The sequence below is a fragment of the Alligator mississippiensis genome, chromosome 3 (genome assembly GCF_030867095.1).
Source record: "Alligator mississippiensis isolate rAllMis1 chromosome 3, rAllMis1, whole genome shotgun sequence".
NCBI classification, from domain to species: Eukaryota; Metazoa; Chordata; order Crocodylia; family Alligatoridae; genus Alligator; species Alligator mississippiensis.
This window is the reverse complement of record NC_081826.1, coordinates 189,616,892-189,642,259: the sequence shown is the minus strand read 5'-3', so window position 1 is coordinate 189,642,259 and position 25,368 is coordinate 189,616,892. Positions and strand designations below refer to the sequence as shown.

General features: G+C 43.2%; 1 protein-coding gene across 3 annotated transcripts in view; it reads left to right on the top strand.

Moving 5' to 3' along the window:
• Positions 1-25,368, top strand: part of JAK2 (Janus kinase 2) — a 158,915-nt gene that overhangs the window by 124,388 nt on the left and 9,159 nt on the right. For all 3 annotated transcript variants that reach the window (XM_019478132.2, XM_006268891.4, XM_019478133.2), the window contains 8 exons: positions 1,211-1,349; positions 2,131-2,282; positions 3,285-3,435; positions 4,070-4,206; positions 5,616-5,805; positions 9,637-9,761; positions 15,708-15,880; positions 17,272-17,389. In XM_019478132.2, coding sequence (XP_019333677.1) covers positions 1,211-1,349; positions 2,131-2,282; positions 3,285-3,435; positions 4,070-4,206; positions 5,616-5,805; positions 9,637-9,761; positions 15,708-15,880; positions 17,272-17,389 — 1,185 coding nt within the window. The remainder of the gene's footprint in view (positions 1-1,210; positions 1,350-2,130; positions 2,283-3,284; positions 3,436-4,069; positions 4,207-5,615; positions 5,806-9,636; positions 9,762-15,707; positions 15,881-17,271; positions 17,390-25,368) is intronic.

Below are 25,368 nucleotides of genomic sequence, written 5' to 3'. Positions count from 1 at the left end.
CCATTGAAGTCAGGAGGGATTTTGAAAACAGAAGGTTAGTTTCATTTTAAGTTAGTCATTTGTGAATTCCTCAACTAATTTCTGCTTTTAGATGCATGCATTTCAGTCACAGAAATCAGTGCATCAGCTAAGAGCTCCCAACCCTTGTACATTAAAAAAGCAAATTTCATTTTGTCATTCTCTCTTTCAGCAGTTTATGGGGTTTGGTCCCTTATTAATCTTTTCTCATACTGCTTTATTTCTCTCTTGGTTTCTCCCTACATACTTCTGAACCTCTTGCCACGCAATATCCTTCCCCTCCCTGATACTGTTGACTTTGTTCCTTCTGTCATGCTGCCTCATGAACCAATGGTATTTCCTCTTCCCTTGTATTTGCCACATAGTCCCTTTTTTCCACCTAAGAATCCTCACCTTAAACCCACGTTTTCAGGTATCTTGCCTGTATTCTGCCTTTTCTACTTGCTATGCTCGCTATAAATTATCATCTGATTGCATTAGTCGTTAACCCTAGTTAAAAACCTACTGCTTTGTCCAAATTGCTTACATACTACAGAAGACGTACTGCTTCACTGCATTAGAAACTAGTTCTGATCCAGCAAGTGCTTGTGCAGAGCCTGTTTAACTTCACTAGGGCTCTTTATGAGCACAAAGGTCCACCCACATACAGGGCCATCCCTAAGGGGGGGCGATTCAGAGCAACTATACTAGGCCCTGAGCTTTGGGGGGCCCCGCGGACAGTCCCATATAGGCCCTGCCACGGCCACCATGCGCTGCTGCTACCAAGTGCTGCTGGCTCTGGCTGCTCCTCCCTCCTCCCCCCTCTCCACTAGCTGTGGCCACTTTGGCTGCTCATACCCCCTCCACCCTTTGCTGATCAACGCCCTGGGCCCCCACACCCCTAGGGACAGCTCTGCTCACATATGACACATTTTGGAATCAGGGCCTTATTTGGTATCCATGTAACCATACCATGCATATAAAAGATTACCAGATTCAGAACTTAGGTAGGTAATTGGCATGATTTTAATTTTCTGGCCACTCCAGCAATAAATAATGTTGTGGTCTCCATTTGTTTCTGTAAGGTGAAATTTATTAGCTAAACCTTTTCCTTGATGTTTTTATGGTTTTACAGTATAAGCTGGTATAAAATGTCTCTTTAAGTGGTACTTATGCATGTTTGTATACATAAAAATGTGTTTGTCTTTATCAGGAAGATAAAGGCCTGGTTCATGGGAATGTATGTGCAAAAAATATCTTGCTTATCAGAGAGGAAGATAGGAAATCTGGAAATCTCCCATTTATTAAACTTAGTGATCCTGGCATCAGCATTACGGTTTTGCCAAAAGACAGTAAGTCTTTGAGTCAGCTTTCTTGGCTATTGTTTGTAGCATTGAAAAAATATTAGTATTGTTGTTCCTTTCTCCTCTCTACTTTATTAAATTAAGCTCCTCCATCTTTTCTTCAGAGTCCCTAACCACCCTGATAGACAGTGGTACAACTGTATCCTCTATGTGAACAAATGGCTACCAAAAACAAAATAATAAAAAATGTGTTGTGTTGTTTTTATGTGTGCAAATGGGTTTTTAAAATAATCCATGAGAGAAACAAACAATTTAAGGTGGTGCATTGGAAACACTGATACTTTAACAAAGATTAGTGTATGTTTTAAGCGAAACACTTTTACCAAGTGATGGGCTTTGTCCATGCTGTCATATGGCACATGTCCTGCTGTTGTTCAGAATAACAAAACTATCCAAGCGCGCACATGCTTTTGGAGCCATTGTAAAAGGGGTGCATGTCAAAAGAATGGCAGCAGATACATTCTGATTGGACAAGCAGGGAATGAGATAAATATAAGAAAACCACTCCCAAGTTTTAACACTGCTTCATTCATTGTTAATGTTGGAGCCGTTTTGCTACATTTATACTGTTCCTGGCTTGTCCATGGGTAATAATTAGAATGTAACAGGTGCTGCCATTTTGAACTTCCCATTTGAGGCTACTTAAAGTATTTTATTGCAAAAATAGACATTTTGCTAAGTCCAGTGTAATTTTTTTTAAATAACTTGCAGCTGAAAGTAGGCACCACATCATTATTCCTGACACTGTTGTGTATCCATGATTACACAGTTCTTCTCGAAAGAATACCTTGGGTTCCACCAGAATGCATTGAGAATCCCAAACAGCTAAGCCTGGCAACAGACAAGTGGAGTTTTGGTACCACTTTGTGGGAAATCTGCAGTGGGGGAGACAAGCCTCTTGGTGCACTAGATTCCCCAAGAGTAAGTACTGACACAGGGGACTAATTTATTGTTACTGTATTTGTGACCATCATATTTCCTTGGCCAGATCAACCGACTTCTGCCAGCATAGATACATGTTGGACAAGAAGTGATGTAATCTGTGACTACTGTAGTTGTAACACAGTAGCCCCTAGTGTAGGTACAGTTATATTGGCAAACCTACACCCTTACTGGCATTGCATCTGTTGCTTTTGGGAATGGTGGTATTTCAGCACTGCCAAACAAGGGCAGCTTTGCTGGTATAGTTGAATCCAGTGTGGGTGCCCTTTGCCAAGGAGTATGCCAGGACTTCTACATCAGCAAAACATTCCTAAGTCTCAGTTTGATCTTTGCTTATTATATATTCTGATCTCCCTTAAATTGAGTTTTTTAATGCTGTCATGTTTGAGGTCTTTCAGGTACTCCAAGGTCCAAATTGTGCTTTGCAGGAGGACTTCTACTTGTATCACAAAAATAGAACACGGCATTAAAATTGTCCCGTGATCTTTTCTTCCAAAAAAAATGTGTGTGTGTATATGCAGAGACATTTAATCCACCTCACACCCCTCCTTTGGAGGCTGACATGAGAGTCTCTTAAATACAAACCCAGCCCTTTTAGATGCTTTTAACAATTTTACATGTTCCCTTCACAAAGAGCCTGATCTCATCTTTGTTGCTATGCAGTCTTCCTCTAGTTCAATTAGCCAGCTCATAATGTAACAGGTTCCCAGAAGAGCCTTGGGATAGAGGAAGGGTTCTAAGAAACAAGCCTCCTCCGACTCACCCACACTCTCCCTTAACCAGGAGGAGGTGTTTATAACTAGAGGAAGTAGACAAAGCTTTTTTAATGGCTCCATCCCAAACAGACTTCATAAAATTACCTGTGCAATGGAAAGACGTCATTCTTTTAACCCAGAAATGCCTGCTCTGCCACATATATTACATTTGTTATAAAGAGGAAGGTGTTAAATGCTAAGGCATCTTTTATTTCTTTTATCCTAGAAACTCCAGTTTTATGAAGATAGGCACCAGCTTCCTGCACCAAACTGGACAGAACTCGCAAATCTTATAAACAACTGTATGGATTATGAGCCAGACTTCAGGCCTTCATTCAGGGCCATAATACGAGATCTTAACAGTTTGTTTACTCCAGGTAAGCTTGTGAAGGAAAGGGAATGGACTACATGGTACTAGACAGATCAGCAACAACAGTCTTTTTTGTTATGTGGTCCTATAATGTCTGCTTAGCGCTATACTAAATCTTGGTGTCTGACTGGGCCTGAGAGCATTCCCATGCTGTAAATAATAAAGGCAGTGATGTTTTACTGTAGTCCTGCCCTCTTAGTGAAGTACATTATACCAGTTGTCGTTGTACTTTCTCCCAATAATGGGATAAATACTATAAAACTTTCTGCTTTCCCCCCAGATTTAGTCCTAGATTTGGTTATACCTTTCTGGATTTTGAATTTTTCCCTCTGTGGCAAAAGCTGTTTTAAAAGAGCAAGGATTATTCTGCAGAAACACATAAAGGGAAGTACTTAATCAAGGCTTGTCCTCAGTCATTTGTTGAGAGAAGTCAATTTTGGAGATCAGCACAATCCAGAGTGTCACTCTGATTTCCTGATTTAATATCCCATTGTTTATGCACCAAAGTAGCACATGGAAACTGAGCATTAAAGAAACTTCTGACATTTTACAGTATTCAGAGTAGGCCTGGAGAATGGGAAGAATAATAGCATTGTAATAGTGGTTGCCCTTTCATCATTCTCTTGGGGCTTTTTGCCTAGATTATGAGCTACTGACAGAAAGTGACATGTTGCCAAACATGAGAATTGGTGCTCTTGGATTCTCTGAGGCTTTTCAAGACCGTGACCCAACACAATTTGAAGAAAGACACCTTAAGTTCTTACAACAACTTGGCAAGGTAGGAAGTTTTGAACTTCTTTAATTGTCTGGAAGGAAATCACTTTTCATTTTTCCCCTGCTGACCTGTCACACATTTTCTTTGAATTTTTGCTATTGAAACAGGTTGTGTAATTGCAGTTCAAGTCAGACACAAGCATAATGACCACGTTCCTTCCTTAATTGTTGGTCAAACACTGGATATGGTGTCATTGAACAGATCAGAGTAGAATTCTGGAATGGAGCCCTGATTTACACCTGCCATAGTGGTACTGAGGACTTAAATTTCATAAATGTGTTGTAAATACTGAGATAGATCTTTTTTGTATTTGTTTTTATTTTTTATACTTAGGATTAATTTTTAATTTTTAATTAGCTCTCTTAAATATGTTTTTATATCTAAATAGATTTTGAATAAGGCAGTCTTGTGCATGTGTTTTTTATATGCAACCATGTCTTTATCAATAGCAGGCCCTGGAAGTTTGTGGAACCTATGTTGGGCTAAACATTTAGCAAATTCCTGCAGACTGCCTGCCTGAAAGCACTGTTAGCTAAATGATGTGGTATAACTGCCAAAAGTCCAACTAAATGCACTTGCTTTTTAAGGACCATTCCTCGTTATTTTTGTCACCGATTGACTTGCTGACCACATAGAATCAGAGACTTATGAATCCAAGCATAGCATAAATGACACACTGCAGCCACATTGCAAACTTACTTTACCAACATTGCCAGCATTTGCAGATGGCTTGCAGAGAAATGCTGGGGAAAGAGTCTGTTTCTAGGAAGAGAAAGGTAGAGTAAACGAGTGAAGCAGGGATAGTTCTGTGAAGAATTAGTGTGAGAGAAGGGGAAAGGAGAAGACAGTGGTAGGCAACAAGGAGACAAGCAAAGAAAATGTATACTGTCAGCAGGAGTTGAACAGGTTAGAGAGATGGGAGACAAAGACGACCGAAAAACAAAGAGGACTGTGAGCAGGAGAAATTTAAAAAGAAAAAAACAAGAGGCTTAGTCTATTGATACAAAGTAAAAAAATACAGTAACAAGGTAGGAAGAGGAGAAAATTACCAAGAGGCCACAGAGAAGAAAGTGACCTTTTTAATCTTTTCCTACCCTGTCCTGTTCTTTTTCTTATAGGAAAGAATCATTTGGCAAGGTAGCTTATCTCTCTCTGTATCTGTCTTTCTCTCACCCTTGCAATTCGTGTGCTTTTTTTCCTTCCTGTCTGACCATCTGTTTTCCAACCCCTCACCTATGTCTTTGACCTTCACCAAAACAATCCCTTGTAATATCACTCACTCTTTCCCACACTGTTAGATGTTGTGGTTGTAAATCTTACCCCGCTTCAGCCTGATGTAGGTACCTACAGAGGATGGGAAAGCTGATGCACTGTGGGATTTTTTTAGTTAAAATATTTCTTTTATTGTCCAGGGTAATTTTGGCAGTGTTGAGATGTGCCGGTATGACCCACTCCAAGACAACACTGGGGAGGTGGTGGCTGTGAAAAAGCTACAGCACAGCACTGAAGAGCACCTGCGAGACTTTGAAAGGGAAATTGAAATCCTTAAATCCCTGCAGCATGAGAACATTGTTAAATACAAAGGAGTGTGCTATAGTGCTGGTATGTAGTTGGCTTAACATGTCTTCCTTACCAACAATGCTTATTAAGCAAAACTAAGGTGGGCAGTCCATCAGAAGCCATCACTTTTCTGATTATCAGAGCCTTTTGTAGAAATCATAGGGTTTGAATTGGTGTTCATCATACAGTATTCCTGTTCTAAATGGACTTGATTGCACGCTGTCAGTCTGCTGCTCTGACTTTAATTTTCTGATCGCTTTTTTAAATGTTAACAAGACACCGTGTGAGGAGTATGGACAATAGTTTGTGTAGGAGACCAGGAGTAATTTAATACAAATGCAGAAAATATACAGTTTTGGTAATTCTTTTTGGTGTTCTACAACATCCCACCAGAATAGAAGTCACTACTTCTTGGCTCTCTTTCAAGAAAGGAGAGTGGCTTGGAAATGGTTCTAAAAGCTTTGAAGTCTTGGAATGAAATCCTGGCTTTGTTAAAATCAATGGAAATTTTGTCATTGACCACAGCAGGGTTTGAGATGAAAAGCAGTTCCTGCTTTTAAACCCCTTACTTTCCAAAAAAATGAAGCTTTTAAAGCTGCTAAAATAGCTGACCAAATTATAGGCAGCTGCCGTCTTCTATTTCCACTCTGAAAGAAGACAAGATTTAAAAAACAAAAATTAACAAACCCTCCCCCTACCAAATTCTGTCTTATGTTGGGCACCCCAGCCAAGGCATTAATCGAATACAACTCTAAATCAGTAACAATCTCCTACTTGAGATGTTAAATGCGAGCAAATGCCTTGGCATTCCTCAGCACTATAATCTGTCAACAGCTGCATATTATATAGGTTCACACATTCGCATTTCTATTAATGTTGTTGGCTTAGGTAGATAAACACATGTTGCAGATCATCCTAAAAGAAAATGACTGGTGTTTTACCGACACATCATTCCATTAACAAATATAGAGGAGCTAATGAAAAGTTTATTATGCACTAGTTTGATTAAGTGTCACATTGCAGCACCATAACCATTTCATTTGGGGAACTGGAAATATGGAAGGCTATCTCCTTAATGAATACTGATTTTTACTGAATATTTTTACTGAAATTAGACTATAAATTCACTCTCTTTTCTCTAAATAATCTAAGTTAGGATTAGTTAGATTTTCTCTTACTTTCTATCTCAGCACATCCAAATAATTTATTTTCCTGGGGCATGCAGATTTTGAACAGCTGTGTTGAGCTTGTCTGTGTCCTCTATCCTGCCCTACAAAGGAGTTGACTCCTGTTTCCCACTTCAGTCTCCCAAGAAGCATAAGATTAGCTATCTTCTAAAAGAAGGTAGTAGTATACTGATTGCGGTTATTTGGGCTGGAGGGCCACTTAATGAGTTTTGGTGAGTTGAGGGTGGGATGAAGGGTGGAAACGGGCAGGGAGATTCCAGTTGATCCTATCCAGCCTGCAGAGAGCCTAAAGAGGGAGGGCTGTAGCCCGCACAACACCACTCCACTGCAGCTGGGACTATTGAAAAGTCTCAGTTCACAAAGAGATCGTAGGGGCCACCCCGGTCGGGTGGCCAATGTTGAAGCCGGCGTCTGGCTGGTTGCCAGACAGATGACGATGTTGGTAGCTGGATGAAAAAATTCTTCGGGGGCCGCCACTGTTTTATTGGGCAGCTGGGCTCCCGACATTTAAATAAACATTACGGGGGACAACTCAAAGAAAAACAGGGTGTGCACGTGGGGGGTCAAAGGTTCAAAACGAGTGCTCCCCCGGGGGACAGTGAGCAGAGCACCCCGGACAGCGCCCACCGGCCCACAAACTGCTTTAGCTTGCCGGCGGCTACTGCCCAGTGGTGCTCCGCTCGGAGACGGGCGCGAAGGACTCCACTGCAGCTGGGGCCAAGCCAGGCTGCACAGTGCACAGGCATCTCCTCCCTTCCCCCGTCGCCCAGCTTCCTGTTGGCACTGCACAGTCCTGGCATCACTGCCACCAAAAGCTAGGCCCACACGGGACAAGGCTCAATGCAGCATGCTGACTAGCCATCCTGCCCACCCACCCCAATGAGCCATTGCTGCTACGCCACACTGGAAAAGTCGGGGGTGGCTGACCCAGTCCAAGTCCCCCCCCCGGTGGTTGCCACAGACTCACCTCCTAGTGGCACTGCAGCAGCAGCAACTCATCGCAGCAGGTGGGCAGGTCTGCTTGGCATGCTGCATCGCATCCTGTCCCAAGCAGGCCCAGCTGCCGGCAGCTGTGGTGTCAGGACTGTGCAGCTGCAGCACCAACAGGAAGCTGGGGAAGGGTGGGGAGAGGAGAGGATGGATGCAGGAGGGACAGAGGTGTCTATGAGCTGTGTGACCCAGCCCAGCCCCAGCTGTGGCAGAGTGGAGCGGCATGGGGCGCAGCCCTCCCTCCTCAGGCTCTTGGCAGTGGCCAGTGGGCAGGAAAAAAATGGGTTGGTGGGCCAAATACGGCCTGCGGGCTGTATTTTGCCCACCCCTGCAATAGAAACTATGTAAGGCTGGGCGACATACTTCATGATGAAATGGACTGATCCAGGGTGGCAGTCTGAGCAGACAAACTATTGAGGCATTAGTAGTTATGAAACGAACCAAAAATAGTATTTGTAAAGCTCTGGCAGTGAATTCCCTGAGCTGACTATGTGCTACGTGAAGTAGAATTTCATTTCATTTTACATTAACTAGGGTTACCATATTTCCAGTTTTGAAAAAGAAGACGTCTGTGCGGGGGAGGGAGGTATATGACTGTGGGGAGGCAGTGATATACCCATGCCCTGCCTTGCCCCTACCCCTCACTCCCAAGTCACAGCACCCCCAGCCGTGCTGCTGCCCCTTACTCCCAACCCACAGCCTCCCTGTCCCTGCTGATACATCTCACTCCGGACCTGCAACCCCCTGGCCCTGCCTGTGTCCCACGCTCCTGACCACAGCCCCCCATCCCCCTGATGCCCATCACTCCCAAGCCACAGCTCCCCAGCCCTGTCACGGCCCCTCACTCCTGACCCACAGCTCCTGCCCAGTCCCCACTCTGCCAGTACCCTTCACTCCTGACCTGCAGCCCCCTGCCCTTCCCAGCCCTGCTGCCCACACAGCTCCCTGCTGCCCTCAAAGAACCGTCCGACCCTTTTCCCCCACCTGCCCACCCTACTGCAGCCCCAGTGCCAGCAGGCACCCACCCCCCTCGCATGCCAATCCACACATAGACACACACTTACTTGCTGGAGCACATGCAGAGGCATGCGATGCCCTGGTCTCCAGTCGCCTTCCCCCATTCTCCCCAGCCCCAAGCAGCTCCTTGCTGGGGTAAACCAGCAAACGCTGTGAAAGCTGAGCAGACCAAAATCCTGGACATTTGTGGATATTGTAAAAAACCACCCAGACGGAGATGGGAGGATGCAAAAAGAGGACATGTCTGGGAAAACCAGGATGTATGGTAACCCTATGTAACTAACTATTAGTTTCACAAACTGTCTCCTTTTTGGTGCATTAAATGAAACCAAGAGACTGGCTGGTTTTCATTACACTCTGTCTTCATTAGCAAGTGGTTTGTTGTTAGAGAATAGCGTCATGACTTAGTTACAACGTCACAGTTGTATAACCATCTTACTTCTTTTATAGACTGAGAATTTGGTATGATAAAAGATAATAAGACTGTTCTAATTGCTCAGTCATGTAAGGAATGGATCTATGCATGGTCTGATAGAGCAAGAGTCAAAGACTCTGCAGAGCAAAACATTTAAGTATTAGCAGCACTACTTGCTATTTATCTTTGGCTATTTATAATTGTTTATGTTCCATAATTTTCTACTGAGAAATAAAACATTTAACCTGATACATATTTTAAAAGGACGCAGAAATCTGAGGTTGATAATGGAATATTTACCATATGGAAGTTTACGTGACTATCTCCAGAAACACAAGGAGAGGCTGGATCATAAGAAACTTTTACTGTATACGTCTCAGATCTGCAAGGTAACAAAAGCCATGGATGCTATAAAACTTATTAATAACAGCATGTGTATTAACAGTGCTTCCCTCTTCAGAATTTTTGTTTGATTGGTGACACATGCCTGAGTCAGCAAATGTGTTCAGTTTTTTCACTCTTGATGCTAATTCACAACTTGTAAGTTAGGTTGAGTGGCTAGACATCCTGTTTCTTAGGGTGACTTTTTAGCACCCTAGCTAATTCCCTCATTTCCTTTTAACTTGTTCTTATGTAAGCTGCTCAAATGTGCGTTTTAATATTGGTTTTGAGCTTGTCTCTTAGCCTATATAAGTAAAGTTCATTGGGGCGGTAAAGCTCTGAGTAACAGCAGAGGGACTGAAGCTGATGTGTCTCTTGTCTCATCAGTTCTGCCTTCCTCCTGCTTAAAAGGATACCTTTTGCAAAAGTTAATGACATTCACTGAGGTAGGCTTTCTTGTCTTTGTAGATTTTTCAAAAGCTATAATGGGCCTATTTCTATAATCCTATTAAGACCATCAAAGAATGTTTTTAATTTAAAAACTAGCTTTGAATTGGATGGCTTTGCAGAAAAAAATAGACACGCATCCTGTTTTCATACGAGCCAGGCACAGAAGCAAGAATGCCCACTAGAAGTACTCCAACCTGCACTGTATTTTCTGGTTATCTTGTTATTTGGTACTGATATAAAGTTGGCTACAAAATGAGAAGTGAATACCCATCCAACCTTTGAGTAGCATATCTGGTTACCTTGCTAACAGTTTTATAGGTGCCCTACCTTCACTGCATGATGAGTTCAGGATAGGAAAACTGACCATTTTTTAAGACATCACTGAATAACTAGTAACTTGAAAAATACAAAATATTTCATTAAACATTTAGAATATCTTTCTTTGTTAAAGCCTTTTTTTACCCAAAGTGTGAACATTAAATCTGTTCTTCTAAAAAATAAATCCTTGGAAGTATACAGTATTTGGATATATGGGAATGTTCCAAACTCTGCATTCTGGTTCTTTTGTCATCAGTTCTGAGCTGTTGCTACTCTGCTACCTGTTGCATTTTGCGGGCTTGCTTAAGGTTACAACGATTAAGTTTTGCTTCTATTCTCTCCCCTTCAGGGTTTTAGTACTCTGCATTTTTCCACCCAGAAAAACGGGAAATGTTGTGGAATCCTATTTTGCAAGAAAAGTCCAATGTTTTAGCCTATGTTAGTCCAAAGTGCCATTTTAAAAAGGAAAAGGCTCAAAGGACTATTTTAAGCCTGCTGTTTGTCAGCTTTTTGGCAGCCATTACTTTGTTTGACAGATACACTCAACTCTGATTTATGATGACACTAAGGACTGACTGTCTGAGATATTTCAATCTACCAAAGCCAGGAAATAACAGATACTAATTTTTCTCCCCATCTTAACCCTACTGCCCTCCTTTCCCCCAGTTTTTCTCTTTGGTAATTTTAAATTTCCAACCATTTCTCTTTTGCTTCACACTTCTTTCATTGATTTTGTTTTTAATTTTCTTCCTCCATCAGGGACACGGGGACTTCTATTCGCCATCGCCCCTCTTCTGCTCTCTGTCTCCTGTCTGTATTTTAACACCTGTTTCTTTGCTCTCTTATCATCTTGTCTCTCCTTCTCTTTTCTCCTTGAAAATGGATCCTGGCCTGTATCTGACACATTGCAAGTGTCCTGCTGCGAAAATCAGCACTCCAAGAGACATATAGCTGCTTGCCAACCTGTGACAGGTGATGATGCTTCTTTAGGTGCCAGTTAGTGCAGCAGGGGTGCGCTTTGCAGTGAAGAGTTGCAGGAATCTGAATGCAGTTCTGAAGCACCAGCGGTCGAGGGACAGAGTGAGGGGTATATCTTCCCCCCTCTAGATCATTTTGGCAGGTTATTGGAGTGTGTCTGCCTTCTCCTGAACTCACATTAGAACCATTTGTCTACTATTATTATTATTTGTGGTAGTGATGGTGGTGGTGATTGTTGTTATTTCCTACCCTGTTCTTAAATTTCATTTAAATACTTCACAAGCCTTTTGTGTTGATTGACAGCAAAGGGTATTCAAAAACCAAAGCTGTCTTCTGGGCCCTTGGGGGCCCAGTCATGAGCACCTTAATGTTGAGGCAGCTGGAAATGTGAAGAGCTGGGTGGTAGCTAGGTAGTGGCAGTGCACAAGGCAGCACCAGCCACCATGCTGTGATGGACATTATTTTTGCACTCCCGCCTGCCCCATTCCCCAAGTTGGTGCCCAGGACTGCCGCCCAGACAGATCCCCTCAGTTATGCTATTGCTAAAAGGCACACTTTGCTTTCCCTTCTTTGAGTGTCTAGCCAGTTCTCTCTTGTATACACAGCAGCTATTAACTGTTCATTAGGGCCAAAAAGAATAAGCACCTGAGGTTCATCTCAGTAGCAAGAAGCTTGAGGGAGGGATGGGCAGATTTACCCACACACAGGATTTTTATATAAAACAAGTCTGTCAGCTTCATAACTCAGGGGATTCTCTTCATAGCTTAAATCTGTGCTTGCTGGTGCAACAGCAGAGGGTGGAGTGACAAGTTTTTTGCCAAAATGCTGCATCTGGATTGATGCCTATGTTGGGGCAGAAGCCACAAAAATCTCATTTTGCTAACAGCCTCCTAGTCAGAAAAGAGGCTAAAATCTAGTCATGGTAGGCAGAGTTGTTATTCATGGATGGTATCTTGTTCCTAGTTGGTTGCTTAGTTTTGATTTTTTTATATGTTTCAATTCTTCTAGTTTAAAAGTATATTTCATCAAAACCACATAGTCATTGGAATTTTCAAAATAGTTTTCCTAGCTTCTTTCTATTCCTCCCCTCATTACATTTTAATAAATGTTTATAATGCTGGGTCCTGTCCCCTGCAACATTTTTTTAGTCATTTGAAGAAGTCTGAAAGGTATTTAGTGGGAAAGTTTGACTTTATTTGACAGAGCAGCGCCTTGGAGTCTACATCTAAATACTGCTTTACATTTAGGAGCAATGCTTCCAGCAGTCTTTTTTGTGGCATCTGTAAACCCTCAAGCCTACAAAAACATATGCTATACATCTGTGATTTAGTATGTCTACACAGGTGCAAATCTACCCTGCCTTCATCAATGGGCAGATACGTACTATATGAAGTTATGTGCAAATAGCTAAGCAGGTCTATAAAACCCTCTGAGACTAATGTTGTTCAAAGTCGGCATGTTTTCTACAATATAAACCATGGCATTGTTTTCAGCAGAAGGTTTAGCAAGAAAGAAGGGGCAGCATTTCCATTTATAATATCTGAAACATTGGGAAATAGCAGTAAGTAACGCCCTGGTCCTGACTGAACATTCAGGAGAGCTGTGGAAGAAGTCCAGATCTAAGAGATGTTAAACCTCATACTCTCCAGAGGTAGCTGGAGAACTGGTAGTTGCGACGGAAACTGCGTCATGGATTTTAGGGCAGAAGTGCCAACTAGGCAATTGTCGAGATGTGTTCCACAGAGCAGACAGGAAAGCTGAGCGTGATTGGGAATCAGGCCAGCCACAGGGTAAGGTACTATATAGCAAGCACAATGTTGCCATCTAGTGGGTAGAAAGAAAATAAAGAAAAATCTGTTAAAAAGGGGAAAGCCAAGGCAAAACCTGAGGCTCTGTTGTTGCTGAGGTTTCTCAGCTTGAAAATAGTCTTTGTAGAGGTTTAAGACCAATGCCAGAAAATTTGGTCAGTGGTAGACATTTTCTAAACACATTTTTGGTTTTCACATGCCTTGGAGGAAAGAGGTTTTGATGTAGTCATGGGCCTTATGGTCTGCTTCATGCTTCTTCACTGTTACACTTGAGGAAGAACCCCTCAGGTGAATCATGTGTATCCCCTCTGCCCAAACTAGATTTTCTCCTAGCTTTCTGATTTAGTTCCCTATTGCCACCTCATAGTACATAAGTGGTGAAAAATGCAGCCAGTGTAACCAATGTTCTTGTTCCTGTAAGATCTGATATCTAAGGGTCAGGCAACAGCATAAAACAAGACTTGGACACTAGTGTTTGCCCCATAGGTTGACCTCAGTTCAGAGTATGTGAGAGTGTGTAGGTTTTGTTGATCGGTGCCACTGGCTGGGGTGGCATGGATGCTAAGGTGCACATTTAACAGCCCAGAGGTCACAAGTTGGAGGCCATAGCAGAAGCAATCTCAGCACAGCCTGTCAGATTCCAACCATCCTTCAACAAGATTAGCAGTCTGGAGAGACCAAAGAGTCTAGGCCTATTCAGTTTAGAAAAGAGATGCTTGAGGGGGCCATGATAAGGGTCTACAAAATACTAAATGATGAAGGAAAAGTAAATAGGGATTTATTATTTTACTCTCTCTTACAATACAAGAACTAGGGTCACAAAATGGAACTAGTAGGTAGTATATTTGAAGTTAACAAAAGCCAGTTCTTTTTCACATGGAACATAATTGAAGTGTGGAACTCACTGCCACCAGATGTTGTGGAAGCTGACAGTTTAGCTAGATTCAAAAAAGGATCGGACGCATTCTTGGAGGAAAGGGGCATCAGTAGCTATTGAGCATGGGAGTTAGGAATACAACCTGTAAATCAGAGGGCTCCTACAGATGTGTGAGGAGCCTTATTCAACACACCGGAAATCCAGTGCATCAGAGCAGACTTGGTTAATTGAGTCTACTGGAGCACGGAAATTGATACACTCTGGCAGCCTTCCGTGTTATGTGCATCTGTGCATTCCGTGATATGTGCATCTGTGTCTCCCATGCTGCATATGACGCTGAAAAAATGGTGGCAGGGCATTTTGAAATAAAACATGTTTGATGAGTTTTAGTTCAAAGCACCCCACTGCCATTTTTTCAACATGGGGACACACAGTGACACTGATACACATGACATGTGGGTGCTTTTAATTGGAACGACGTGCTAATTAAAGTGCTCAGGGCTGCATCCCAGAGCACATGTAAAAATGCCCAGAACTTCCTAGACCTTAAATGCTGGAGGCTGCAAGTCAAAGGAACAGCGAGGAAAAAACCCTGGCCATACCCTCTTTCACTTTCTCTTTCAGCATCCCTTCTCTGCCCCTGTGTGACTGGGCAAGATGGACCTATGGTCTGACCCAGTAAATGACAGTCCTTATGTTCTTATGTTGTAGGGCTCAAAAAGGATGACACAGTTTGACAGAGCAACCTAAGGGGAGAAGGGAAGAGCAGAGCTAAGACTGAAGTTGCTAGCCATTAAGATTGGTATTCAAGTGTTTGGTGAGGTGGTTACATTTTAGTTGCTTTCTGGGAAACTTAACCTCGCTTTTGTCCTTCTGCTAATGGCTTGAGGGCTACAGACATTGGCTGCTTACAGACATTAAAAAAAACCAAAAAACGGTACTTCAGTTTGACCCAGTTTGCCTAACATCTGAATAGATCAGGTGCTTCAGCAGGGCTTTTTTGGCACTTTTATCTAATAGCTGATTGAATCAGCTTTAGATAAAAATGTCAAAATGCCCCACTGAAGCGCGTGATTTATACGGACACTGCAAAGCCGGGTTGAACTAGCGCACTACGTCTTCCAGTAGAGCAGTGTTTTGTTTTGTTTTTTTTCCATGTCTGTTAGCAGCCATCATGTATTTGGCCATAGTGAGGGAGATAAAATAGGGTAGCTACATCTTTTAATAAAAGAGAAGTAAATTTTCTGATCTGTAAGAGGAATTTATTCCAGCTGAGGAAGATCCGCTGCACTTGGAAACATTAAGAAACCCTATCCAAGGGAGATGGCAAGTTTGCTATGTGCACATTTGTACTTTCTGTATTTAGGTTACTCTTTTTCTGAGCTGAATTCAGTGCTATAAAAAAAAAACTTGGTTTGGCATCAAAATTGCAGCCACTTGTTCCAGTGAAAAATTTGGTCCCTTATTGCTCTTGATTTTTCAGCTTAATTATTTTAATATGCGTTTCTGATCTCTACTCTTAGGGCATGGAGTATCTGGGCACAAAAAGGTATGTTCACCGAGATCTGGCAACAAGAAATATCTTAGTGGAGAATGAGAACAGAGTTAAAATTGGAGACTTTGGATTGACAAAAGTCTTGCCACAAGACAAAGAATACTACAAAGTAAAAGAGCCTGGGGAAAGCCCTATATTTTGGTAAGTTTCCATTTGCTGCATGAAACCAGGGCAGATGTTTGCAACTGTACTGAGAGAGAGATAAGTTTGCATATTGTGGGATCTCTAAAACCTAAAGGCCATTCCTTGGATTCAAAACATAGCCCTGGTTGTAAGTACAAGTTTTCAGTTACAGTGGGTCTATACATGTGCCGGACTGTGCACTTGTTACTGCACAGTCATTTACTACTTACTTAAGCAAGTACTAAATGACTGCACAGTAATTGGCATTACTGCACAGTCCCAATGCCACATGAGGTTTTTCCTGTGCTACTATGCAGTAACATTGGTGTCACAGTTCATGCCTGCTGACACTGTCGTTGTAGTAATGAGCTACAGTGACGTAGCGTCTCATCTAGATGCGCCCAGTATAGAATAGTTACTGTATGTAAATGTAGGTATTTTAAGCAGGGGGATTGTTCAGATGAGGGGTCAGCTGTGCATGGCATATCCAAATTAGGTCCAAGTCATAGACGAAGTAGGTCCAGAGTCCTCAGGATGACACTTTGTGCACCAAACGTTTAAAGAAGTAGTAATATAGATGCAGTGTCCCCTTTTAACTGGGGAAGAGAAAAGTATTGAAGGCTGGGTATAGTCTGCTATACAATTCCCTCTGTGTTATATAGGAAGCTGCTTGGTACTGTGGTACTATGGAGATGGGGACAGTAGGGAATCCTAAGACAGAGAAATGTTTGTGCAAAAGAAACATACTTACCCTTTTGAGCAGTGGACCTGCTGTTTGTGTGAGTGATACTTGTCAGCTCTTAGCACTTTAAATTGTTACTCTCTTAAAAAAAAAATAAAGAAGAAAAATTTAAAATATAGTGGACAGCATGCATAGAAATTAGATCCTTACAACAGGAATATTTAGATGGCACCAGAGGTGCATTAGGCATTGAAGCAACTAGAAAGACCCTCTGACTTGAATGGAATTTGACTTGGGCTTTTTGTATACGACATGGTGTTTCTTTGTTTGTGTTTCCATTCCATCATGCAACATATTAGAAGAATACCTGTAATGTAAGTGAGACAGTTGATAAGCATTTCTGAGTACAGCTTTATAGAAACAGAAATAATAAGAAAAAATTTCATAACTTTCAATGATGAAATAAAAAGGTATTAATGTCCATAAGCATGCAGTAAAGAAACTCTGTTTATGAAAAATGTCCTAGGTGTATCAAATTAAGACTTCTTATTTCTACATAAGAACTGCCATTTACTGGGTCAGACCATAGGTCTATCTTGCTGAGTATCCTGTGTTATACAGGGGCAGAAAATGGATGCTGAAAGGGAGGGAAAGGGTACAGATTTGATGCTGAATAATGTTCCATGTTTCCTTTATTAACTGGACCAACTTTTCCTATGTGAAACAGGTATGCTCCTGAATCATTGACAGAAAGCAAGTTTTCTGTGGCATCAGATGTATGGAGCTTTGGTGTGGTCCTGTATGAACTCTTCACATATATTGAAAAGAGTAAAAGTCCTCCAGCGGTCAGTGCATAGTTATGGTTTTTATGGATTTCCTATTTTAAGTTTAGATTTAACTAAAGATTTTAATTGTATGTAATTTGTAGTTGTTATATTGCCTTTTTAATGCTTACAAATGGGTTTTCATAATGCAGCGTCCAGCTCTAGACAGAAACGTAGTAAAAAATAGTACTACCAAAGCATAAAATATTGATCAGATATAGGGAATTGTCAGATATGCTGTGATTCATAACTGTGCTAGGATTCATAACTGTGTCTGAAGCATTTTTAAAACATGCTTATTATGCCTGACTTTTCCTCTCAACCTGCACATGAAAAATCTTGAGTGTTACAAATGCATCCTAACATTATAGCAGGGGTTTAGGTTGTAGCCGTGTTGGTCTAAGGACATAGGCAGACAAGGTTCCTTGGGTGAATTTGATATCTTTTATTAGACCAACCCAAATAGTTGGAGAATAGTTGTTAAGCAAGCTTTCGGGTTCAAAAACCCTTCGTCAGGCTAAGGAAGTTTCAGCAGTTGGTGCGTGCTCTTCATGGATGGAATGAAAAGTAAAGAAGCCAGGGGCTGGGCTGGGGAGTCAGTTGCCAGGCAGATTATAATGTATCAAAAATCCGATGTCTATGTTTAGTCCACGATCTCTAGTATCCAGGAGGTGGATGAAATGGAGCTCATGGGCTCGTCTCTGGGAAGTGTTGTGTAAGTTTCCCTTGAGGATCAGGACTGAGAGATTGGAGAGAGAGTGGCCCTCCTGTGAGAAATGTGCCCCCACCGGTAATTGGGTATTTCTGTCTTTGATGGATTTCCGGTGTGCGTTCATTTTGGTGCGCAGTTGTTGTTTGGTCTCTCCTACATATTTTCCATCAGGGCATTTGGTGCATTGGATGAGGTATATTACACTTCTGGAGGTGCAGTTGTAAGATCCAGGGATGCTGATGGCTCTGTTGTGGGGTGTAGTAATTGTGGGGGTGGTGGAGATGTGTTAGCAGGTTTTGCATTTCTTGTCATGGCACCGTCTGGATCCTTTTGGTGTGTTCTGGGCTTGAGGAAGTTTGCTTCTGGTGATGAGGTTGGCAAGGTTCAGTGCTTGTTTGAAGGCTAGGATGGGTAGCTCTGGGAAGATCTTTTTAAGAATAGGGTCTCTTTCTAGTATGGGTTGCAATTTTTTGAGGATTTTCTGTACAGGTTCAAGGGAGGGGTGATAAGTCATAACCAGCAGTGTGCAATTTGTGGGGGGTTTTCTTCTGTACTGCAGCAGTTCTTCACGTGGTATCCAGGTGGCTCTTTCAAACGTGCGATCTATCTCTCTGGAGGAGTGTCCTTGTTGGGTGAAAGCCTTTTTAAGATTGGTGAGGTGGCAATCCCGGGTGTTCTCTTCAGTACAAATGCGGTGGTATCTGAGGGCTTGGCTGTATATCACAGCTTTTTTGGTGCGTTTAGGGTGATTGCTGGTTCTGTGCAGATATGTATGTTGGTCTGTGGGTTTCTTGTATACTTCTTGTATATTCTTGTATTCTTGTATCAGAAATTGCAGGTTTTCAGTCCAAATGATGAAGATGTCATCGATGTATCTTAAGTATAGCAAGGGTTTGATAGTGCAGTTCTTGAGGAAGTCTTCTTCCAGGTGACTCATAAAAAGGTTGGCATACTGTGGGGCCATTTTAGTGCCCATAGCTGTTCCCATCATCTGCAGGAAGTGTTGATTATTAAAAGTGAAATTGTTGTGTGTGAGGATGAAGTGTATAAGGTCAGTAATATCTTTGGGCCTGTATTCTGAGTTGTAATCTTGTTCCTGTAGATATGTATGGCAGGCTTGGATGCCATCCTGGTGTGGGATGTTGGTATATAGGCTGGTAACGTCCATGGTGGCTAGGAGTGTGTTGCTGGGAAGGTGGTCTATGTTTTTAAGTTTCCGTAGAAAGTCTGTAGTGTCTTGTACAAAACTTGCTCTGTGGGTGACGAGCGGTTTTAGGATTGATTCAACGAAACCTGATATTTTCTCAGTTAGGGTCCCATGGTTGGATATGATAGGTCTGCCAGGGTTCCCTTGTTTGTGGATTTTAGGGAGCATGTAAAAAGTCCCTGGGTTAGGTAGTGGGGGGGGATCAAGGTCTGTAGTTTTTCTTGTAGTCTTGATGGAAATGATTTGATGGTATTGTTGAGTTTTTTGGTGAAAAGGGGAGTCGGATCTTCTTGTAGTTCTTTGCAGTAGGTGGTGTCAGAGAGCTGTCTCTTGGCTTCCTTTATGTAATCCTCACGGTTTAGGATGGCTATGGCTCCTCCTTTATCTGCTGGTTTTATTACTATTTGGTGGTTAGATCTTAGAGATTCTATGGCCTTTTTCTCTGGTAGAGAGAGGTTGTTGTGGTGGCGTGTGTTGCTGATTATTTCATTGTTCATTCTTTCCCTGAAGCAGTCAATGTAGCCGTCAAGGTTAGGGTTTCATCCACTGTGAGGTGTCCAATCTGATGTTTTTTTGGGCTTTCTGGCATTGATCCTTTCCTGAATGTTGTCAGAGGATGAGTTGTTGTTGAGAGTGGGTTCAGTTTGGTCGTGGAAATATTCTTTGAGGCGCAGGTGTCGGAAGAATTCTTCTAGTTCTCCACATTGAAGTATTTTATTAGGGTATTTTTCTGGACAGAAATTTAGGCCTTTAGAAAGGACAGATTTTTCAGTTTTGGTAAGCGTGTGTGTGGAGAGAGTGATAATATTTGTGGGTTGGTTGCTGCTTGCAGTTTCATCAAGTCTGAGGTTGGAATGTTGTAAGGTGTTGGTGTTGTTCCTCTGATGGTTGTTTTGTGGCTGGGGAGCTTGTTCTTGGAGTAATTTGTTCCATTTCTTCTTTTTATGTAGGATGAATGGTGTAGAAAGTTTTTCGTAGTCTCTGTATCCACTGTATATTGTCAGGGAACATGCATGGATTTCTGTCTTTTAAGTTGTTGTAGTATATGGTGATTTCCTCCCTGAGTTGGTCTCTTTTGGAGTAGAGTAGGTGAAGTAGATGATTTCTGATTTTCTCTGAAGTTCTTCTGCATAACTTTGCAGCATATTTGGAGTTGTGTGTAGTAGTCAGGGGATTGTAGATGTTTAGTCCTCGGGGAATGAAGTTGTGTTTCTTGCAAAGGCTTAGAAAATATATGTTGCTGTTGAGTTTGGCTTCTTTCTTTTTCATGTTGTACAATTTCCATTTCAGACGGCTGAATTCAATATCTTCCATGTTACAGGGGTGTAGGTTGTAGCCGTGTTGGTCTAAGGACATAGGCAGACAAGGTTCCTTGGGTGAATTTGATATCTTTTATTAGACCAACCTAAATAGTTGGAGAATAGTTGTATTTCTAACACAGTTAACGTAAGGCCTCAACTATGCAGGCATTTATGCAACTAGTTGATTTGAGATGGATAACTCCTGCAAAGAAAGTTAGCTCTGTAGATTGGGGCCCATGTCAAGAGACTGTTAAAGGTTCATAGACATTAAGGCTTGAAGTTACCTCGGGAGATCATCGAGTCAGGAAGTCAGCTGGGGTCAAAGTATCCCAGCAAGATAAGCGTCCAAATGCTTCTTAAAGGGGTCCAGAGAAGGTGCATGCACCACCTCTGGACGGAGCCTATTCCAGGCTTTGGGGGCTCGGACAGTAAAGAATTTTTTCCTTATGTCCAGCCTAAAACGGTCTTGGAGGAGTTTGTAACCACTGGTCCTTGGCATCCCTTGGGGCGCTCTGGTGAATAGATGTTCCCCCCGATCGTGATGCACACCCCTGATGTACTTATAGGCTGCCACCAGGTCTCCCCTGATCCTGCACTTTTCCAGGCAGAAGAGCCCCATGGCTCTCAGCCTCTCTTCGTAAGGCCTGTTTTCCTGCCCTCTGATCATGTGCGTGGCTCTTCTCAACTATCTCAAGCTTCTCCAATCCTTCCTGAATTGTGGAGCCCAGAATTGGATGCAGTACTCCAGCTGTGGCCTCACCAAGGCCGAGTACAGTGGGAGGATGACATCCTGGAATTTGCTTGAAAAGCATCTATGGATGCAAGCCAGAGTTTAGTTTGCTTTACCAGCTGCGACATCGCATTGGTGGCTCATGTTCATCTTGTGGTCAGTTATGACCCCCAAAATCCAGAAATGCCAGAAGGAAGCTTCACCTCTTAGAACGGTGTGTACAAGCAGAGTTGGCACAGTAGACCTGGGCTTAAGTCAGATCCACACTTGTGAGCAAGTGGCACCCAAAATTTCTCTGGGACAGCATTGCTGAGAAAAGAACCAACGCCAAAGTCAATGTCAGAAAGTACTTCAGATGCCACAGTGAGGCCCAGCTATTATCTGCTCAGAGTTCTGCCCTTCATATTCTCCATGGCACCATGGGTAGTCCACTAATAGTAGCAGTACATTTGATGAAACAGGGAATACTTATTTACCCATACCAGGACAATTGATGCGGTCAAAGACAGGTCCTGCTAGGAGATCAGAGCAGCTCTGGATCAAGTTCTAGTCCATAAGTCTTAGTTGGAAGAACAGAACGGTGACAGACAATTGAATTTATAGGGGCTCTACTTTACTCACATTCAACACAGGCCTACCTAACTAAGGACTGAGTCTGGTTCCTTCAGTTGCTCATGGGATGCCTAAGGCTTTAGTCTGCTGGGATATGTCAGCACGCTTCTGCATGTCACTTGTCAGACTCTGCCATTGAAAACTGCAGTAATAAGGATTGTATAGTCTTTCAGGGCATCATATGAATAAAATGGTCACCACCTCATCCATCCCAGTTCCTGCAAGAATTCACCAGATGGCTAGGCCCACTGAGCATGAGAAAGAAGGGGGATCCTCCTTAATACCTATCGTGACAATAGTGCTTTTCTAAAATGCATGAATAACAGGTTTGGGTGTCTACTTGAGTCATCTTTGAATGCAAGGCATATGATCCCTAGATAAGAAATTACACATGAAAGTCCTGCAGCTGAGGGCAGTCAGACTAGCCTGAGCGGCTTTTCAGTCTGGGTTGTGTGGAACTAGGTAGTGCACATACTGATGACCAATATACTGGCGAAGCTGTCGAGATTTGGGACTGGTGCTGTCAGCATAGGACAATCCAGCTATCTGTTTTTCCTGAGAGCCAGCAACCACTCTGTGGACTTTTTGGCAGGGACACAATAATCATTCATGGTAAATCTTTGCATAAATCTGTCATAGACCCTCCTTTTCTGATAATATGGGACCCCAACTATAGATCTCTTTGCTGTATCAGGAAACACAAAAGCCAAAGTCTTCTGGTCCAGGGTGCCCAGGGCACCCTTCTTTCAGGGGACTCTGCAGATTTCTATGGCTTTCCTCTGATATTTCTGATACCCAGATGATATCCAAGATCAGAATGGGCAACGCTAAGATTGTGATAATAGTGACAGAGAGACTTGGCTGTCATACCTACCAGCAATTTCCAGACAAATTCCCCTATGCTTTCCTGAGCATTGTGTATCAAAACCAAAGCAACATCTCTTATTAGTCACTGATAGTGAGAGCCATCCTGACGTACACTTGAAGGAGTATGATATTCATATTTCTTTCTTAACAAAAGCCTCCTCTGTTTTTTCATGTCGTAACATAATCTTCCTTATCTAACTTGAGGCTAATGCTTCTTACACTAACGCCCAATGGGAATGAACAGTAAGCCATATCTTCTGTGATTGTCTCTTTGTGGTCTTGGGCCAGTATCAGTATCCATATATATGGATAAGAATCACATATCAAGTAAGAGTCAATGTTTTTAAGAATCCTTCAGTAATAGTCTTGTGCTGGGCTTTAGATCTCTCTGAAATTGCTCAGTCCCTCTCAGATAAAACACAAGACTGAATAGGCAGTCTTTGTAAGCAGTTTTGCCCAAAGCCACTAATGTAAAGTATTCACTTACAAATTACCTGAGTTGATACGAAATTATGACTTAAGTATCACAGATAGCAGGAGAACTATGAGCAGGGATCCTGGTTTCCTCTGTTTAAAAATTGGAAATTCTCTGATTAAAACCCCCCAAAATCTGTGATTGAAATGAAATGCCACATATATATAGGTATCAATTGAACACAATGTTTTATTGATATATTTACAATTTTAAAGCAATTTGGAAGCTCACCAGTGCCTCAATCACTATAATAAAATGCATTCTGAGTACCTATACATTTTTTATATTTGATTTTGGTTTTTTTATCATGAAAAATCAGTTTCCCCCACCCCCTTCACTCACCAGGATGCAAGTTCAGGCCCCTCACTCCCCACCCACAGCTCCCCCAGCTCTGCTGGAGGGAACCCCCAGCTGCCAGGGCTATGGGGCCAGGGATCAGGGTCTGCAGCCCCCCCCCCCCCCCCCGCAGCAGCACCCAAGCCCCGGCTGCTGCCAGTGGGAAGCAGCAGCCAAGCAGTGGAGCAGAGCATGAAGCCCAGCTCCCCTTCCCCCACAGGCAGCATGGCCAAAGTGGAGGGGCAGGAGGGGGGCAGATGCAAGCTGCCCACTGCAGGTTTGGGCTCCCTGCCTGCTGCCCTCCCCCTGGGGCCCAGCAGGAAGCTCTGTGCCGGTCTGGCAAGGCGCCCCCTGCCTGCCCGGTAGCAGTAGGGAACACAACTCCTATGCCACCACCCCTGCTGCTGCCGGGCAAGCAGGGGGCACTTCACCGTGGCAGCGCAGGGCTTGCAGCAGCAAGGAGCTTCCCTGCCCTACTCGGTTCTGCCACACCGGATCCAACCCACTGGGCCTCGAGGCCCTGGGGGAGGGCAGCAGAACAGGGAGCCTGAACCCACAGTGGGCAGCCTGCCCCAACCCTATGCACAACTCTGGGGGACACATGCCTCCCATGGGCTCCCCCAGGAGTGTGCACAGCGGTGGGGAGCCCCCCCTACCCCTCCATGGCTGTGTTGCCGTAGCTCATTGATATGGCAATGTAGCATCTAAAAATAAGCATGCGTCACTGGTTAATGCACCAAATGCACAGTCAGGGCATGTGTAGACACGTCCAGTGATACCGTTCACGCAGGTTCCTATCCTGTGTACAGGACCTCCATCTGTGACGCAGGAGGTACATGGTCCCACTAGGGGGAATGCCTTGCTGGACCTGGTATTGGCAACGGGGGATGACATGGTAGGAGACCTACAGATCGGTGGTCACCTGGGGGACGGTGATCACCAAATAATAGAATTAATCATAAGACGTCGAGTGGGTAAGGTAACTAGTAGGGTGAAAGTGCTAGACTTTAGGAAAGCTGATTTAAATGAACTCAGGCGTTCAGTCAAGGGCGCACTGCAGAGTAAGAGTTTTGAAGAGATGGGAGCCCAGGAAGGGTGTCTGTGCCTTAAGGAAATGATCCTTCAGGCACAGAGGGAGACGATCCCGATGCGGGGAAAAAGGGGGAAAGGGGCCGAGAGGCTTCCGTGGCTGACCAGAGAAATCCAGAGCAGCCTACGGGCAAAAAGGGGGGCATATAAAAAGTGGAAACAAGGAGAGATTACTAAAGAGGAGTATACCTCCTCCGCTCGCGCTTGTAGGGAGGCAGTTAGACAGGCCAAAGCTACCATGGAGCTGAGGATGACATCCCAAGTTAAGGATAACAAAAAATTGTTTTTTAGATATATAGGGAGTAAAAGGAAGGCCCAGGATGGAATAGGACCTCTACTAAATGGGCATAAGCAATTGGTGACAGACAGGGGGGACAAGGCTGAACTCCTCAATGAATTCTTTGCCTCAGTGTTCCTAAGTGAGGGGTAAGACAAGGCTCTCTCTGGGATTGTAGAGAGGCAGCAGTAGGGCGCCAGACTACCAAGCGTAGACCCTGAGATGGTGCAGAGCCACTTGGAGGAACTGGATGCGTTTAAGTCGGCAGGCCCGGATGAGCTCCATCCAAGGGTACTGAAGGCACTGGCTGACATCATTGCACAGCCACTGGCAGGAATATTTGAACACTCATGGTGCACGGGCCAGGTCCCAGAGGACTGGAAAAGGGCCAATG